The following is a 17,799-nucleotide window of genomic DNA, read 5'->3' as shown; positions in this document are numbered from 1 at the left end:
AACACTGTTTCTACATTAAGAGAACACTGTTTATCAAATAAAGGAGTTAAATTGTGGAATAGTTGCTGTAATGAGTTAAAACAAGCCACGTCTATTTTTCAGTTTAAAAATATCTACAAGAGAATAACATTGGAAAAATATTTATTAGAATGAACATTAATTAAATAGGCTTGTTTCTGATGTGGACAATGGTCCACTAATGTGTTACTGTTAATTTTATGAACAGATGTTGTCATTAATGAGTTGCATTTATGATTCTAAAGTTAAGGGTAGGCACAATAAGCTTAGCTTCTGCCTGCACCTGGTCATCTATAGTGTTTATGTTTTGAATGATTTGATTGAATGATCTGTAAATGACCAAACCGAAAATAAATGAAATGAAAATGAAAATGAAATGTCATGTGACATGGTGACGTTTTACAGCGCCGGTGAAAGTTGGACACAATTTTTAACCAGCGTGCCTTGTGCCTAGTCTAGCATGCATCACGTTTAATGCGCAGCGCTGCTCTGCGCATTAAAGCGCTGACTTATGGTGATGCATGCTGGAACCACAGTATTGCCTGGTCTTGCGTCATTTTTCTTGGCAAATGTTTGTGTTTGTGTTTGTGTGTTTGCATTATGTTACAGTCTAGATTATAGTAAGTAAGTAAAATAATATTGTGTAATATGGAAAATGACCTGTATGGCACAAGTGGTGAGCACCACTTTGTCACACCTTGTGACATTTAAACATTTTTCTTATTCCTTGTTCATGTAATTAAGTTAACTTCCTGTTGACTTTGTTTCTTGTTTTCAGTACATCTTCCTAAAACATCTCTGACTCAGTACTGCATATACTGTGTGTATTTCTGCGAAAGACAAAGATAGAAGATAAAGAGTCCAACTTATGAGACAAAAAATGTCAGTGGTTGAACTGGTACTTTTTTATTATTGTCAGTGTGAAACAGTGAACACCAATTTATTGAGGCAGGGTGAAACTTGATCTGACAAGCTGACAAGCTGATAGACAAAGTGTTAAGGCACTAAACAAAAAATCCAGCATGCCATAGAGCACTACTTGTTTCCATGCTCTGGGGTCATGATACAGTGTACTCGGCTAGCATACAAAAATCCCATCATGAGAAAAAGGTTTTGTAAAATCCCACAGTACAGCTGAATCCACCTGATGCACAGTGCATCTTCATGTTCACTGTAAAACATGCTTTATAAAAAAGTAAGTAATAAAAAACTGAATATGCTTTGTTTTAGGAACCCGTCAGTTTTACTTTGAGGCTACGCCACTGAACTGGACTGAAGCTCAGAGCTTCTGCAGACGGGTCTACACTGACCTGGCCACCATAAGAACCCCAATTGACGCCAATGCTGTATTCAGGACCACAAGGAGCTACAGAGGCAAGTATTGGAAACATATACAGACCATAAACATAAGGTATATAATCATATACATTCACAACAGCTTATTTTGATTAGATGAAAGTTAAAATATATTATGGAATGTAAAAGAACAACAAAGACCCTTTGCGAAAAATAGCGGAGACACATAATTTAAGGGATTTTCAGTTTATTCATCTACATTTTAAGTCAATTCAGCAACAATTTTAATTCCAGCTGTTATATAATGAACATCTGTTTGAACAGGCAAGGCTTGGATAGGTCTCTATGGTGACAGATGGAGATGGTCCCTGAGTAACAACAGCTTCTATGGTGAAGGAGAGACAGGTTCAGAAACTGGGCCCCTGGATATCCCTACAATCCTTACGGACAACAGAACTGTGTGGTGCTTCAAAGCTTTTACAGTTACTATTACTATTACTATTACTATTACTATTACAATTACTATTACTACTCTTTCTTGGATTACAATGGAAAGTGGTCGCACGTTCATTGCAACAACCAACAAAGATTTGTGTGCTACAACGGTGAGTTTTTTATAGCATAAATATAACCAAGAAGCTAAATGGAATTTCTGCATAGCACATTGTTAATAACTTCTCTTCATCAATATATTTCCAGGTTCAGTAAATGGCAAATCATCCTTTGTAAAAGTCGACAAATATTTGAATTGGACCGCAGCTCAGAGCTACTGCAAGGAGAATTACGTCGATCTAGCCAGGTACAGTGTGCACTGATAAAGACTCCAACACATACAATAGTTCAGTACTGAAGCAACGTCTCGGGTTACGTATGTAACCCTGGTTCCCCGAGAAGGGGAACGAGAGACTGCGTCGGTTACGACACTATGGGAACGCCTCTAGGCGAAGCAGGTCTGAACGTGAATGAAATCACTCCAATCCTATTGGCCTGTTGCTAGAACGGTAAGGTGTGACGGAATAACCGGAGGAGTATAAAGCACACCTGTACACACTCATCATTAGCTTAAACTATGAAGCAGGCGCTTCAGGCGGGAGAGAGGTGCGGCGGGCCGACGCAGTCTCTCGTTCCCCTTCTCGGGGAACCAGGGTTACATACGTAACCCGAGACGTTCCCCTTCGAGGGAACTCGAACTGCGTCGGTTACGACACTATGGGAACGAGATACCCACTAAACCGTGCCGAAAACCCCGCCTGCCCCTGTGTGCAATAAAGTGGCACTACTAAGAGGAGAGCGCACGAGTGCCAGGTGCCGAAGGAAGGTCAAGACTGTAAAACCGAATGAATGTGTGCGGAGTGGCATAGCCAGCCGCTAAACAACATCCTGCAAGAGGCCCCGGAAAGGAGGGCTCGAGAGGCCGCCTTGCCTCTGGTAGAATGAGCCCTCACAGCCACAGGTGAAGGCAAACCGCGCACCTGATAGGCCAGGGAAATAGTCTGAACAATCCAGTTGCTAATAGTATGTTTGGATGCAGGGAGCCCGGCCCTGGGAGACCCAAAACACACTAGCAGCTGGTCAGCCTTCCTCCAACGGGAGGACCTCAGAGTGTAAATACTCAGTGCTCTGACAGGGCAGAGCAGATGAAGTCTCCCGTCCTCCGCCGTCACATGAGGTGGAGGATGAAATGCCTGCAGCACTGTGGACCCTGCCGCACAAGAAGGCACTTTAGGGATGTATCCTGAATGAGGGTGCAGGATAGCCCTAATATTCCCGGGGCAAACTCCAGGCTTTGCGGGGAAACCGAAAGCGCTTGGAGCTCCCCCACTCCTTAGAGAGGTGATAGCAAGGAGAAAGGCCATCTTGAGGGTCAAGTGCTTAGCCTCAGCTGACTCCAGGGGTTTGAAGGGGGCCTCAGCCAACGCCCCAAGAACCACTGCCAGATCCCAAGTGGGAACCTTGGACCGAGTCGCAGGTCTCATCCTCCGGGCACCACGGAGGAAAAGTACAACCAAGGGAAGTTTCCCCAAGAACCCCTCCCTCAGAGGGTGTGGAAAGATGAAATAGCTGCCACGTACACCTTGAGGGTGGAAGGGGAAAGACCAGCAGAGAACCGGTCCTGGAGGAACTCAAGTACCTGAACCACCGGGCAGGTAACAGGGTCCACCGACCGCTCCCTACACCAAGTGGAGAAAACACTCCACTTCAGGCCGTACATCCTCCGTGTGGATGGGGCCCTGGAGCTCAGGAGGGTCTCGACTGCTCCGGCTGTTAGACCCGCCTCTAGGTACTGTGCCCCCTCAGGGGCCAGACCCACAGTCGCCATATGGCGGGGCAAGGGTGAAGAACCCAGCCCTGCGCCTGGGACAGCAGGTCTCTCCTCAGAGGGACCCGCCACGGCGGGCCGTCCAGGAGCGACATGATGTCCGAGAACCACACCCGGGTTGGCCAGAACGGGGCTACGAGCAGTAGGCCGACATAGTCCTGGCGGACCCGCTCCAGAACCCCGGGAGCAGAGCGACTGGGGGAAAAGCGTACAGACGTAGCCTCGGCCACGAATGTACCATGGCGTCCAGACCCAACGGGGCTGGAGGAACGAGAGAAACCATAGCGGGCAGTGCGTAGTCTCTTGAGACGCAAACAGATCCACGTCTATGGGGCCGAACTCTTCGCACAAGAGCTCCACCACTTCGGGGTGAAGTCTCCATTCCCCGGGCCTCAGCCCCTGCCTCAACAGCAGGTCTGCTCCCTGATTCTGTGTCCCCAGGAAATACATCGCCCTGAGCGATAGTAACCTCTGCTGGGACCACAGGAGGATCTGACGCGCCAGTCTGTCCAGAGGGCGCGAGCGCAGACCGCCCTGGTGATTCAGATAGGCCACCACCGCTGTGTTGTTCTACTCAGAACGAACCAGGACGTGGTGGCCTTGGAGATCGGGCAGGAAACTCCTTAGAGCCTGGAACACCGCCAACATCTCGAGACAGTTGATATGCCACTCGGATCGATGCACCTGCCAGGATCCCCTTGCAAAGCGGCCATCCATGACCGCGCCCCAGCCCGTGAGGGAGGCGTCTGTCGAAAGAACCAGCCGGCGACAAGACCCTCCCAGCACGGGCCCCTGGGACAGGAACCAAGTTTCCTTCCAAACTGATAGGGAACGAAGACACTTGCGCGTAACCCAAACCAGACGGAGAGGATTCCCCGGGGAAAAACCCTTGTTCCTTAGCCACCACTGCAGGGGTCTCATGTGCAGCAGTCCAGATGGTATTACGCTGGACGCAGCCGCCAGGAGACCCAACACTCGTTGAAAGTGTTTCATAGTGATGGCGTGGCCTAACTTCACCCCTTTCACGGCAGCCAATATGGTGTCGACACGTGCCGGAGACAATTGTGCCCGCATCGTTGTCGAATCCCATGCAACCCCTAGGAACGTAGCCCGTTGGGTGGGCGCCAGCACGCTCTTCTTTGCGTTGAGCCTCAGCCCTAAACGCCGCAGACGAGCCAGAACGACATCTCGATGCCGAACCGCCAACTCTCGAGACTGGGCTAGGATGAGCCAGTCGTCGATGAAGTTGAAATCCGGATGCCCCGGAGCCTCAGCGGGGCCAGTGCTGCATCCATACACTTGGTGAATGTGCTAGGGGAAGTGCCAGGCCGAATGGAAGAACCCGATACTGGTAAGCCACACCCCCGAAGGCAAACCTCAGGAACTTCCTGTGAGAAGGACGGATGGAGACCTAGAAATAGGCGTCCTTTAGATCTATCGTGACGAACCAATCCTCAGATTGGATGTGCGTCACGGTGGCGGGGATGATGAGCATCTTTAACCTGAATCTCCTCAGAGACCGGTTAGAACCCGCAGATCCAAAATAGGGCACGCAGCCCTCCGTCCTTCTTGGGGACTATGAAGTCTCTGTCTGGGGGGGAGACACGTTCCACGGCCCCTTTCCTCAGCAGAGTACAAACTTCCTGTCCCAACACCGGACCTTGCTCCGGGCGGACCACAGTCCAAACCACCCCCTCTCTTCTGTTGAATTTGGAGGGCGGGCTTTGAACTGTAGTCGATACCCATCTATGGCAGTGCGCAGGACCCGCGGAGAAATGTTCGTCAGGCTCCGCCAAGCGTCTGCAAAGTCTGCCAACGGAACCAGCCCCTCGGGCTGGTGGTCGGTGTCTCGTGTGATCTTCTGGTGGACCCCTGAAGCCCCAGAACGGCAGGGGGGAGCCGCCGAAGATCCACGGTGAGTGAGTCGGGATGCCGTCCGTCTGCAGACCCTCGGGGCAGGCAGTACGGTGCGGACTCGATGGTGGCAGGTGCGTCCTGAACGTGTAAACGGCGGGATAACATCACCTGTTGCCACGGCGGAGGGGACCTCGGTCGGCCTCCGGGGGGGTGGGGGGGGTGCGGGAGGGGAGAAAGACTCCCCTACCCCGGTCTTCCCTGAGCTCCGTCGGGACTGGATGACGGTCCTCAGATCGCGTCTCTCAGACGGCTGAGGGTGAGAGCGCCGTCTCGCTGCCCCAGCTCCTCGGGGGGCCCCCGAGAAGCGACACTCTGCTTCCCTCCTCTCCGTAGGAGCTCGTAGAGGGAAGGGACCTACGCCTGGCAGCCTCAGCTGCCTTGGGTCCAGACCGGCGAGGGAGGTACTGGCGGAACGCTTCGCACTGCGTCTAACGCTTCGTGGTTCTGCGAAGCTCCGCCAGATCTTCCTCGGAGGGACCCCCCCTCTGAACCATCTCCTGTAGCAGGTTGGCTTGGTAGGCTTGAAGCACCGTGGTGTGCAAGCTCGCACCTGCCTGGCCCGCTGGCATGTACGCCTTCCCCACAAGCGTGGATGTGGTGCGACATGGTTTGGATGGTAACGCCGGCTTCTCCAGGGAGGACGCAAGTCGAGGGGAGAGATAGCTCGCAAGCTCATCCTCCACCCGAGGCATCCTCCCATAACCACGGTCCCTAACCCCCATCACATTACTGTAGTTCAGTGATCGGGGTGTGGAAAGCCATGTAGAGAAGGGTCTGCCCCATGATTTACTCAGTTCATCATGTAAATCAGGAAGAGATCGGCGTGGAGGTGGTGCGTGGTGCTTAAGAAACCTTTCATCAAGCTACCACTAGCCTGTGGTGTCTGCTCCTCCTGTCTTGGTGTTGAGCTTAGCCACGGCTCTAGTACCACCTCCAGCAGCACGTCATAGTCGGGCGCGGCCAGATGTCGCCGCCCCGACACCCGGAAGTCATCGTCCACTGCGCTGAGCAGGTCCGCCTCCTCGGAGTCGGATTGCTGCCGCGTCTCCGGATCCAAACCGCGAGCGGGAGAAGCCGAGAACGGGCACCCCGAACGAGGAAAGGAAGCGTCGGAGCTAGCGGATGAAGGTCGGGAAAAAGCCTCAGCCGTCCCGAAATCCTCCGACAGATCACGCTGTGAACCCATGAGTGAAGCCGCCGGGCCGCCTCAGCGGCCGCATGGCCCGCGCCACGGGGAAAACACATCCGGCCATCCTCGGAAAAGAGAGCCATGCGGGACCTCAGTACCCGCACGGAAAGGGCTTCGCAACGGGCGCAGGCAGCCCCCTCGAGAGCTGCCCGTGCGTGCTCCATTCCCAAACATGAGAGACACATCTCATGAGAATCTCCATCCGTGATGTACCGAGGGCAAGAAAAAACACACCTTCTGTACATCTGGTTGCCGGACATGCTGGTAGACTTCTTCTTCAGGTAAGACACTGCTTGTAGGACTGGAGCTTTCTTCAAACAACATACAGAGCGCCTGCTGAATAAAAAAAAGCTAATGATGAGTGTGTACAGGTGTGCTTTATACTCCTCCGGTTATTCCGTCACACCTTACCGTTCTAGCAACAGGCCAATAGGATTGGAGTGATTTCATTCACGTTCAGACCTGCTTCGCCTAGAGGCGTTCCCATAGTGTTGTAACCGACGCAGTTCGAGTTCCCTCGAAGGGGAACTACTTAACTACTATCTGTTCTGTTGATGAAACTCGGCTTATTCAGTATTGTGACGGTCAGTGTTGGGCAAGTTACTCAGAAATTGTAATATATTACTTACCTTAAAAAAGTAATAATATTATTTTACTTATTACTGGGTGATAAATGTAACTAGTTATGTTACTCGTTAAGTTACTATATTACTTTCACTACCACCACTTTGCATCTTTTCCATTCTTCATTTCGCTTCTTGGCTAACAGTTGACTTGAACAACAAAGTCCAGTGCGCTGACCTGCAGCACCAAATGCATTACTGCCAAACACTGGTGACAGATTGATTGAATCCTTCTCTTCCTGTCTGTTAATTTAGTACTATTATTTTTTTACTGTAATGAGTTACATAATTTTCATCCTTATTTTTAAGACTGTGATGCACTTAGACCTCAGTCATGGTGTAATGTATGATGATTATGATGATTACAAGCCTTATTTGGAATAGAAGTATAGTAACATAGTTATAGTTAGTTTGAAGGTGATTATCATAATCTCATAAACTACAATATTATATTTCCAACAATCACTAACAATGCACTGCAGTGTTGGACTTTCTTCTTTCTTTTATGTTTACCTTTTCAGTTATACTCAACTCACCCTTGATGTGTATATGCTGCTGTTTCTCTTGCAGTATACGAAATCGGGCAGAAAATTACATCATCTCAAAGCTGACAGCTGGGGACGCTGTGTGGATCGGTCTGTACTTGGATCAACTGTGGTCTGATGGGAGCACGTCTCTGTTTCAAAACTGGGCCTATGGGCAAACAGACAGCACAGAGCAGTGTGTCACCACAGTGTTCAGAAACTCAGGACTGTGGTCAGATGATAACTGCTCCCTCTCTTTCCCGTTCATCTGCTACTCAACAAGTAATGCATCTTATTTTTACTCACATACTGTAAAGAGATTCATTGTTACATTTAGGCAGTTTACATTATAAATTATAAATCCTTTAACATCAGATTCACACTGAATTTAGATTTGTATACACGTCTGTTGAAACAAGAATGCTGTAGTTAAAAGTTCTTCTACTAAATGCTGTTCAGAAGATTATATACAGCAGATAAACCTGCGCAAATCTAGTGATCAAGTTGTAAGCAGGACAGTATTGGAGCAATTACATTTCTATAGAAATGACTTTATTGTCAGTAAGGTGAATATCTGCGATCTATAAAAACAGACACAAAACCTCCAAAATCAACAAAACAACAAAAACCAAGGTCACGATGTGTTAATCCTAGTACTATAAGCACAGGTGGACTCGCGTACTACCTCCTCCAATCACGTGCACTCGCCCACAGTAATTGCACTGTGCACATAGCCAACCAAAAGGATGCTGCTAAATAGCCTCAGTATCCGAACACCTCTTCAGCAGATGGTGTCAGAGCAGCAGGGTTCATCGGTAGAGGGCTCGGCCTGTGCTTATAGAACTAGGCTTACCCAGAGCCCTTTAAAGAGAGAGTCGTGTCATCTCCATTCACTCCAATGGACCAGTTTTTCACAGCAATGGCGGATCATGGAGCGTCTAAATAGTTCCTGGAAGTTAGCATCAAATGCAAGCAGCGCAGCAGAGCTGCAATAGAAAATGCTATCTGGGATGCACGTTTGAAAGGTAAGATGTGTAAAAAATGAGATTATATATTATTAGCACAACTGAATCAAGTTGACATTTTAGTGGGTTTCCCCCACTAAATAAGAAGATTTAGGGACATTAATGGTTAACAATTTAACATACTGGCAAAGCATACCTAAAATGTTATAATATTTTCTCTCAGTGTCTGCATCCCTTCTTAGCTTATTTTCCACACAACAATTCAGGTTTATTTACCCAAATTAATACATAATAGTGGCTGAATGCACCATATTGGTGAACACTCAATTCTTACTGGATATGTTTACTGTAATTACATAATTACTTTGTAAAAATTCATATCACATCATCAAAGTTCCTGTGTGTGAGAACTGTGTGAAAAATAAAAACATTCACTAACTAACAAACTATCTAGTAACTGATGCCAACATCAGCAGCAAAAGCTTTTAATGAAGTTCCAAAATGTAACAATCCATAACTCATAAATCAAACCTGTAGCCATTTACAAGAAAGGTTGACCAAACATTAAGCCAGTGATGTGTTCTTTCTTTGTGGAAAAAGGACATATTCACATATTTTTTGCTAGCCTTTTTAGTGATTGTAAGTTTGCTCCTGTTGACCTGAGTCAATCATTTTTTCCTCCTCTCCATGTCAGCTGGGAAACCAAACATTCGTACTCCTTTTTCTGACCGACTGCAGCAGCATCTCCACACAGCACAATAAACTGTGCTGTAGACTGTTGTAAGACAGTACACAGGCACAAACCACTTAACATGGTGTTTTCTGAGTTTATTGGAGATTTATTAAATTAATACATGACAATCATTGATAGTCACCTGTCTGTTGTATCTGAAGTCATAAAGAGTACATTAGTCATTAAGATCAATTAACCCTGGTACCATGGGATTACTAAAAGGAATGTTAGAAAGGTAAATCTGATCTGAATTTTTAACATGTTTTCAAGAGGAACACACTTTCCAATGTAAGGTTAGCCAAAAAAATGTCCACAAGGTAGATGATTATAGCTGTTATTGTCAAAAATATATGTCTTCCTTTTTAAAAGTATTAATGTAACTACATGCACGTGTCAGTGTGCTGCAGAAATATTGTAAATTAACACATTTATTGTATAAATTACCAGAAATCGCTTAAAATAGCCGTTTTGTCGTTTCTCTCGCTCATTTTGAATTGCTCGACTAGGACTTCCAGGAACTATCTGCGGTCTCCATGAACCACGTTGGACCACCATGGACCCCCGCTGACGCGACTCTCTTTTTACAGGGCTCCGGGCTTAACATATTGTAACCTTCGTTCTATTTCTCCGCCCTCAGCTGGACTCTGTGGGTACAGTGGGTGGAGCCCAATGACTGTCCGCCCTAGCTGCGACAAGTTAAAATTCTACCACACCAACCTGGTCTGCCACAGGCCGTCCAAAGACCCAACCACCACATCACCTTAGTGAAAGGACGCTGTTGTGCAGCTCTCTCCAGCACTTACCCTGCTGAAAAGCTCCGTGGACACTGCCACACTTGTGGTGGATTGTGCACAGATCGCCAAGAGTGGGTCACACATAGGCTTGGGAGATACACTCACAAAGACATCTGGCAAAGAGTATCTTGGACAGTACATCCAGCACTATCACTGAAATTGTTGATCAGTGCGTCAGATGGAGACTGTGCACTCTACATAGGATGTCAGAGCGCGCACTGGACACAAAGCTGCAGTTGATCCTCCCTCTGTCCAGCATGGGGTGGGGAACGAGCTCCTTATGTTCTTAAGAACAAAGGAACAGTTCAGTCTCAACACAGCTGCACTGTGGTCACCACAAAGCACTATGCTGCTGGGTTGAACTAACAGGGCACACAGCTCACTCACCCTCTTAGCAGAGGAGAGGGCTAGCAGCAAGGCTGTCTTGGGAGCATTTTCAGAGGACTGCTCCAGAGGCTCATGGAGGGACAAGAAGGGGGGAACAGATACAGCACCTCTTCTAGCCGTGGAGCGTATGCAAACACGTCTGTTTCCAGGGGCTGTCCTGGCTTAATATAGAGCCACAGCGGGCAGTGGGTGTTGTGCTGGCTGCCAAACAGGTCCTCCTCCACTCTCCTGAAGAGAGCCTAGATTTGCTCAATCACATCGGATTGCAGTCTCCACTCAGTTGGGGGCCCCTCTTAGCATGAGATTGGCTCCTCTGTTCTCATGCCCTCATGCCATGCACCTTTGGCACTGTCCCCAGTCCAAAAAAACGAGCAGAGCGCATGCAAGAGTGGAACAAACACACAAACCACGGCCACGGGCGTGTAAATGGGGAGAAATACTCATGGCAAATGAGTACAAGCACACACAGGGCTTATGTTGAGGGAACAGTAAGGACGGTTGTTACGTACGGTGGCAGTCACACTGGAGTGCATTTATGTCCACAGGAGAGCCCTGGCCTGAACCTTAAGTCTGTACCTGCTTGCCTATGTGTACGTATGTGTCCAGAATTGGCAGCGTTGGCGTTGTGCTTGGTCTCTAGAACATTCAGTATCTAGTGCATCAGAGAAAACCCCGAAGCATCACATAGATAAAAACGGATAAGGTGCCGTTTCACCTCGTCTGCTGCTTCCAATGCTTGCTGCAGGTGGGTGACTGCATCTTGAGGAGCGGCGTGAAGAGCCCATTGGGGCTGATGGGCCAGCAGCTCCTTTCTGATCTGCTCTGGCAGGTGGGACATGTGTAGCACATGTTGCGCTGTAGGATCGTTAGTCATGCTATGATGATCTGCTGCTGCAGTGGAAAGAGACAGAATGATCACTTCATGGCTATTCATGGTTAGTGACGTGTACAGTAGCCTGGTCTTGGGCAGAGAGCGGCAAAGTCCTATGAATTTTGAATTCTTCATTTTTGTTCATTACATATGTCTTGTAAAAAGCAGACTGTGATGTGATTAGATATAAAATGTGACAACATTCTGGCTAATAAAAATGTGTATCTGTAATAGCCATCTTAAGGTTTGTCAACAATTGGATACAAAATAGAGCAACCTTAACAGCCAGATAGAGCATGAATAATTTTTCTCGCAAACCTGTTTGTTGATAAATTCATTCCCTTCTTTTCTTCTCTCTCAGCTCCTCCAAAAACAGAAGACTTCAGATCAATAGGACAAAATGAGACCAGTATCACTCTGCAGTGGAACAAAGTGAACAACAGCTTCAGCTTTATTCTCCAGTTTAATCATGTAGAGATCAACATCACTGCACCAGCTGGAGATGGACCAGTAACTTACACAGTCTCATCTCTCACTGCTGCAACTGAATACACATTCACTCTCTTCTCTGTGTTTGAGAACGCCAGAAGCAGTGGAGTAAACATTACTGCAGTTACCGGTAATATATGTCACTTTATTTCTATGTTCTGTATCTGCTTAGCGAGCCATCATCTGCTTTTCAGAGCACCAGTGTAAAACTAAGATGTATCTACTGGGTATAATATTCATTAAAGGAATGTGCTACTTAACAACATGCACTTTATTGCATGTTAATTTAACTCAGCATTGTTTTGGCCAACACTGTAAAATTTGTTTTACATTAAGAATGATTTATTTTTAAAACTTTTGTGATGTTGTGATTCTTCATTTATCATGGAGTACATCTCAGTTGTGATATAAAGTGTGATGGATATGACTACAGAATGTGACATCTGGATCCAGAAAAAACATTTTTAGTAATACAAAGAATTGTTTCACTTGCTCTGTTCCTGACAGACAGCCTTAAAAAGGTGGTATTATGCTCTTTTTCAGGTTCAAAATCCTATTTAGGTGTTGTACCAGAATAGGTTTAGATGGTTTTATTCTCAAAAAACACCATATTTTTTGTCATACTGCACATTGCTGCAGCTCCTCTTTTCACCCTGTGTTGAAGGCTTCGTTTTAACAATGGAGTGATACATTTTGTCTCTAAATGATCTTTGTTGGGAGTTGCTAGTTAAGGACTACTAGCCACTCAGAAGCAGAGAAAGGCGGGTCAGCAAAAAAGAGGTAAACTGGTTCGATTCAGCTGTAGGGTAGTGATGTGCGATACCACTTAATTCCTATCCAATACCAAGTAATACCCAGGCTGGTATTACTGATACCAATACTTTTTACATATTTTATTTCTAGTTTAATGTGACCTCCCTCTCCCGTTTCTGTATTTATGACAGAAATAAGGAGTAGGCTGTGGCCTTATCAATTATCAAATAATAGCTGCATAATGACAAGACATCAAACTACTGTCATATTCTTTAATTATAATAAAAATCTTCTGCTCAGAACTGCCACTTCATAACATCATCATATTATTTTGACTTGATCTCAGATGTTTAGCGAAGTTTGCAGTGTTGCTAAAGTATTTCACTGTCTTTGCACACACATCACACAGAGCGTCATTATTACCTTCACAGCTAAAATACAGCCAGACGTGACTGCTTTTACAGTCGGCCAGAGTCAGTATTCAATCGCGGGAAATGTAAAGGGCTGCAGCAGCTCACTTCAAAGAAGCTCCGTCACAGAGCCGTAGTGCATCAACCGAGTAGCCTATGATTCGACCATCCTGGTAACAGTAAGATACTTATGATAAAACACTCACTCACTCCAAATTACTGAGTTTAGATATCAATGAGCATCGATCCTAGAGCAGGAAACATTGGTATCAGAACTATCTATACTTTAGGATCGATCCGCACATCACTACTGTAGGTTACATGTTGACGACCAGGTTGGCAACATGGACTGGAGCAAGAGTTTCAGAGTGGTGAGTTATAAATCTGTAACAAATGTATCTTTCATTCATAAAGTTTTAACTGAGCTCTGTCTCTACATCACAGTGACAACTTTATGTCCACTGACTGCCTGGAGGGTAGCTAGTGTTTGGAAGGGAGAGGAGAGCTGTGCTGCAGCTCACTGTTTTTACATTGGTGTTTTTGAGGGCGTGTCAGACTAGTCGCTCGGCGAGCATTATGACACGTATTTTCATTGTGACGTCACAAGAAAGGGAAGTAAAGGCTGGACTACAAACGAGCTGTTTTCAGGCAGTTCAGAGCAGAGTTTTCTGTGGGAGATGGGAACTCCCTTTGGGCTGGACTTTGGGCTTTTTCACTTTGCAAACCTATTACATGCACAAAAAAGATAAATAACTCAATAAAGGAGAGGGGAAAAGCCAAAAACCATAATACCACCTCTTTAATTTTTATCAATGTGAATCATCTTTAACTAATGGAGGGAACATTTTCACTTTTACTGAGAGTCATTAGTTAATTAATACTTGTTTCACTGCTCTTTTTGTCTCAGCTCCTCAAAATGCTGAAAGCTTCAGATCAACAAGACAAGATGTCACCAGTATCACTCTGCAGTGGAACAAAGTGAACAACAACGTCAGCTATATTCTCCTTTTTAATAGTGCAGAGATTGATATCACTGCACCAGATGGAGATGGACCAGTAACTTACACAGTCTCATCTCTCACTACTGGAACTACATACGTATTCACTCTCTACTCTGTGTTTGAAAACGCCAGAAGCAGTGGAGTATACCTTATTGCAGTCACTGGTAAGATGTTTGACTTCATTAATGTGTATTTAACCAGGCATATTACTTTGGAAGCTACTGGACAGTAAATGGTAATTACCAGCAGTAGTAACATTTTTGTTATTTCTGTATGTAATTAAGTTAAATTTATGTTTATTGCGCCTTCAAACAGACATTGTTAACATAACTTTAACATGTCTTTATTTTTACTTATTCTCTTTTTTGTATAAATTAAAAATGTCCTCACATTTTCAGTTATGATACTGACTTATTTTTAAGAGATATTTACAAAGTATCAATACTTTCCATGTAATCAAAACATCTTATTAAAACATCTCTGACTCTACTGTACTGCATATACAGTTTGACTGAGACAAAAAGTACAACTTAAGACAGAAAATGTTTAAAATGACACAGAAAATGTCAGTGGTTGAACTGGTTCTTTTTTATTCTCAGTGGTAACCAGTAAACACCAATTTAATGAGAGAGACTGAAACTTGATCTGACTCAAGCTGATATACAAAGTGTGAAGACACTAAACATTAAATCCAGCACGGCATAGAGCAGGGGGATTCTATTAAAAGACGTTCAAAGAGGTGCAGGTAGAGACAATTTCCTGAAGCAAAGGTTCGGAACATCATAACCACTAACTTGCGTTATCATGTGCCATCAGTGCCATAACATGTAGTTGTATCAACTTATGCTTTTAGTCAACAACTGACTGTCAAATCAAATAATAATAATATCAATAATGTTTACTGTCAGTTTTCACATCGAACTGGAGGGACAATAAAAAATAACTACACTAATAATAAATTCTAAATTTAAAATAAAAAGTGTAGTTTGAAGTGTCGTCTCAACTAATTTTACACACTCAACACATCTTAACAAATGAACAGCTGTAATGCTTCCTCTTCTCTTTCATTCGCTCTTACAGTATCTCACAAAAGTGAGTATACACCCCTCATATTTTTGTAAATATTTGATTAAATCTTTTCATGTGACAACTAGTGTTGGGCGTAATGTGTTACAGAAGTAACTCAATTATAATGTATTGCTTTTTGCTGTCACGCAGTAATATAATGCATTACTAAAAAAATCGGTAATTATACCTGTTTATTTTTTTTTATCTCAGTAACGCACGTTACAACACGTTTTGACCCGAAATTAAGCGGTGGTTGTTTATTCTTTATACTTCACCAATACCGAAAACCATTTCAGCACCAGAAAAACAAAAACAAATCTATGAGTGAAATAGTAGGCCTAATGTTATTTCCAGTTGCGGGGATTCATTGAGAGCTCGGCTTACACAGACAGGAGCATTTACAGCTTGACACAGAGGCTGAAATGAAGCCCTACACGAAGAGTCATCCATCCATCGTCAACCGATTATTCTGCGTACAGGCTCGCGGGGGCTGGAGCCAATCCCAGCTGACATTGGGCGATGTACACCCTGGACAGGTCACAGTCCACACCTAAGGACAGCCTGCATGTCTTTGGAGGGTGGGAGGAAGCCGGAGCATCCGGAGAGAAAACATACAAACTCCACACAGAAAGGCCGGGGCAACCGGGGTTTGACAACCTTCTTGCTGTGAGGCGACAGTGTAAACCACTGCACCACCAGCTATGACAATATGATTCAATTCAATTCAATTCAATTTTATTTATATAGCGCCAAATCACAACAACAGTTATCTCACAGCGCTTTTCATAAAAGAGCAGGTCTAGACCGTACTCTGTGATGTTATTTACAGAAGCCCAACAGTTCCCACCAAGAGCAAGCACTAGGCGACAGAGGCAAGGAAAAACTTCCTTTTAAGAGGCAGAAACCTCGAGCAGAACCATGGCTCAGGGTGGGCGGCCATCTGCCTCGACCGGTTGGGGTGAGAGAGAGAGAGAGAGAGAGAGAGAGAGAGAGAGAGAGAGAGAGAGAGAGAGATGTAAGGAGAGAGAGATGTAAGGAGAGAGAGAGGGGAGGGAGGCAGCCTACACAATATACACACAGAGGTACACACAGTGAAGGTAATGTTGCTATAGACTAAATGAAAAATGGTACAGATATTTATAATAGTGTTAATGGTAACCATCGTAATGTTAATGATTATAATAACAATAATAACAATAAGACTAGCAACAATAGTCGTTGCAGCAGAGGGTGTCGAGCAGGAACACGGGGGCAGCAGGTGACCCGCAACCACAGATCCAGACTCCACAGCTCCAGAGCCAGAAAACCTGCAGGAAGTGATAGGAGAGAGGAGAGAGACGAGAAAGCACAAGACTACCAGAAAGGGGAGAAGTTGTGTTAGTAACATGCAATAATGGGATAAGGTTGCATACAGAGGGAGAGAAAGTAGAGGAGAGAGGAGCTCAGTGCATCATGGGAAATCCCCCGGCAGTCTAGGCCTATAGCAGCATAACTAAGGGATGGTTCAGGACTACCTGAGCCAGCCCTAACTATAAGCTTTATCAAAGAGGAAAGTCTTAAGCCTACTCTTAAATGTGGAGATGGTGTCTGCCTCCTGAACCCAAACTGGAACCTGGTTCCACAGGAGAGGAGCTTGATAGCTGAACGCTCTGGCTCCTAGTCTACTTTTGGAGACTCTAGGAACCACAAGTAACCCTGCATTCTGGGAGCGCAGTGCTCTGGTGGGGTAGTAAGGTACTATGAGCTCTTTAAGATAAGATGGTGCCTGACCATTAAGAGCTTTGTAGGTAAGAAGAATGATTTTAAATTCTATTCTGGATTTTACTGGAAGCCAATGCAAAGAAGCTAAAACAGGAGAAATGTGATCTCTTTTCCTGGTTCCTGTCAGAACACGTGCTGCAGCATTCTGGATCAGCTGAAGAGTCTTAATGGACTTTTTCGAGCAGCCTGATAATAAGGAATTGCAGTAATCCAGCCTAGAAGTAACAAATGCATGGACTAGTTTTTCTGCATCATTTTTAGACAGGATGTTCCTGATTTTCGCAATATTACGTAGGTGAAAAAAGGCGGTCCTTGAAATTTGCTTAATGTGAGACTTAAACGACATGTCCTGATCAAAGATAACTCCAAGATTCCTCACAGTGGTGCTGGAGGCCAAGGCGATGCCATCCAGGGAAACTATATCTTTAGATAATGCGTCACGGAGGTGCTTAGGCCCCAGAGTAATAACTTCAGTTTTATCTGAGTTTAACATGAGAAAATTACAGGTCATCCAGGTTTTAACATCCTGAAGGCACATTTGAAGTTTAGCTAACTGATGAGTTTCATCTGGCTTGATCGATAGATATAACTGAGTATCATCTGCATAACAATGAAAGCTTATGGAATGTTTCCTGATAATATTGCCTAAAGGAAGCATATATAAAGTGAAGAGGATTGGT

The 17,799-nt window shown here is 45.3% G+C and overlaps 1 protein-coding gene across 1 annotated transcript in view; it reads left to right on the top strand.

Moving 5' to 3' along the window:
* Nucleotides 1–17,799, top strand: part of LOC119912223 — a 359,916-nt gene that overhangs the window by 20,007 nt on the left and 322,110 nt on the right. The window contains exon 7 of the mRNA XM_038731318.1: nucleotides 1,249–1,392. Within this exon, the coding sequence (XP_038587246.1) occupies nucleotides 1,249–1,392 (144 nt within the window). The remainder of the gene's footprint in view (nucleotides 1–1,248; nucleotides 1,393–17,799) is intronic.

Source organism: Micropterus salmoides, unplaced genomic scaffold (assembly GCF_014851395.1).
Source record: "Micropterus salmoides isolate LMB-PRFRI ecotype aquatic unplaced genomic scaffold, ASM1485139v1 Ms_hic_scaffold_2, whole genome shotgun sequence".
Taxonomy (NCBI): Eukaryota; Metazoa; Chordata; class Actinopteri; order Centrarchiformes; family Centrarchidae; genus Micropterus; species Micropterus salmoides.
The sequence above is the reverse complement of the archived record's forward strand: the minus strand, read 5'-3'. Positions and strand labels throughout refer to the sequence as shown.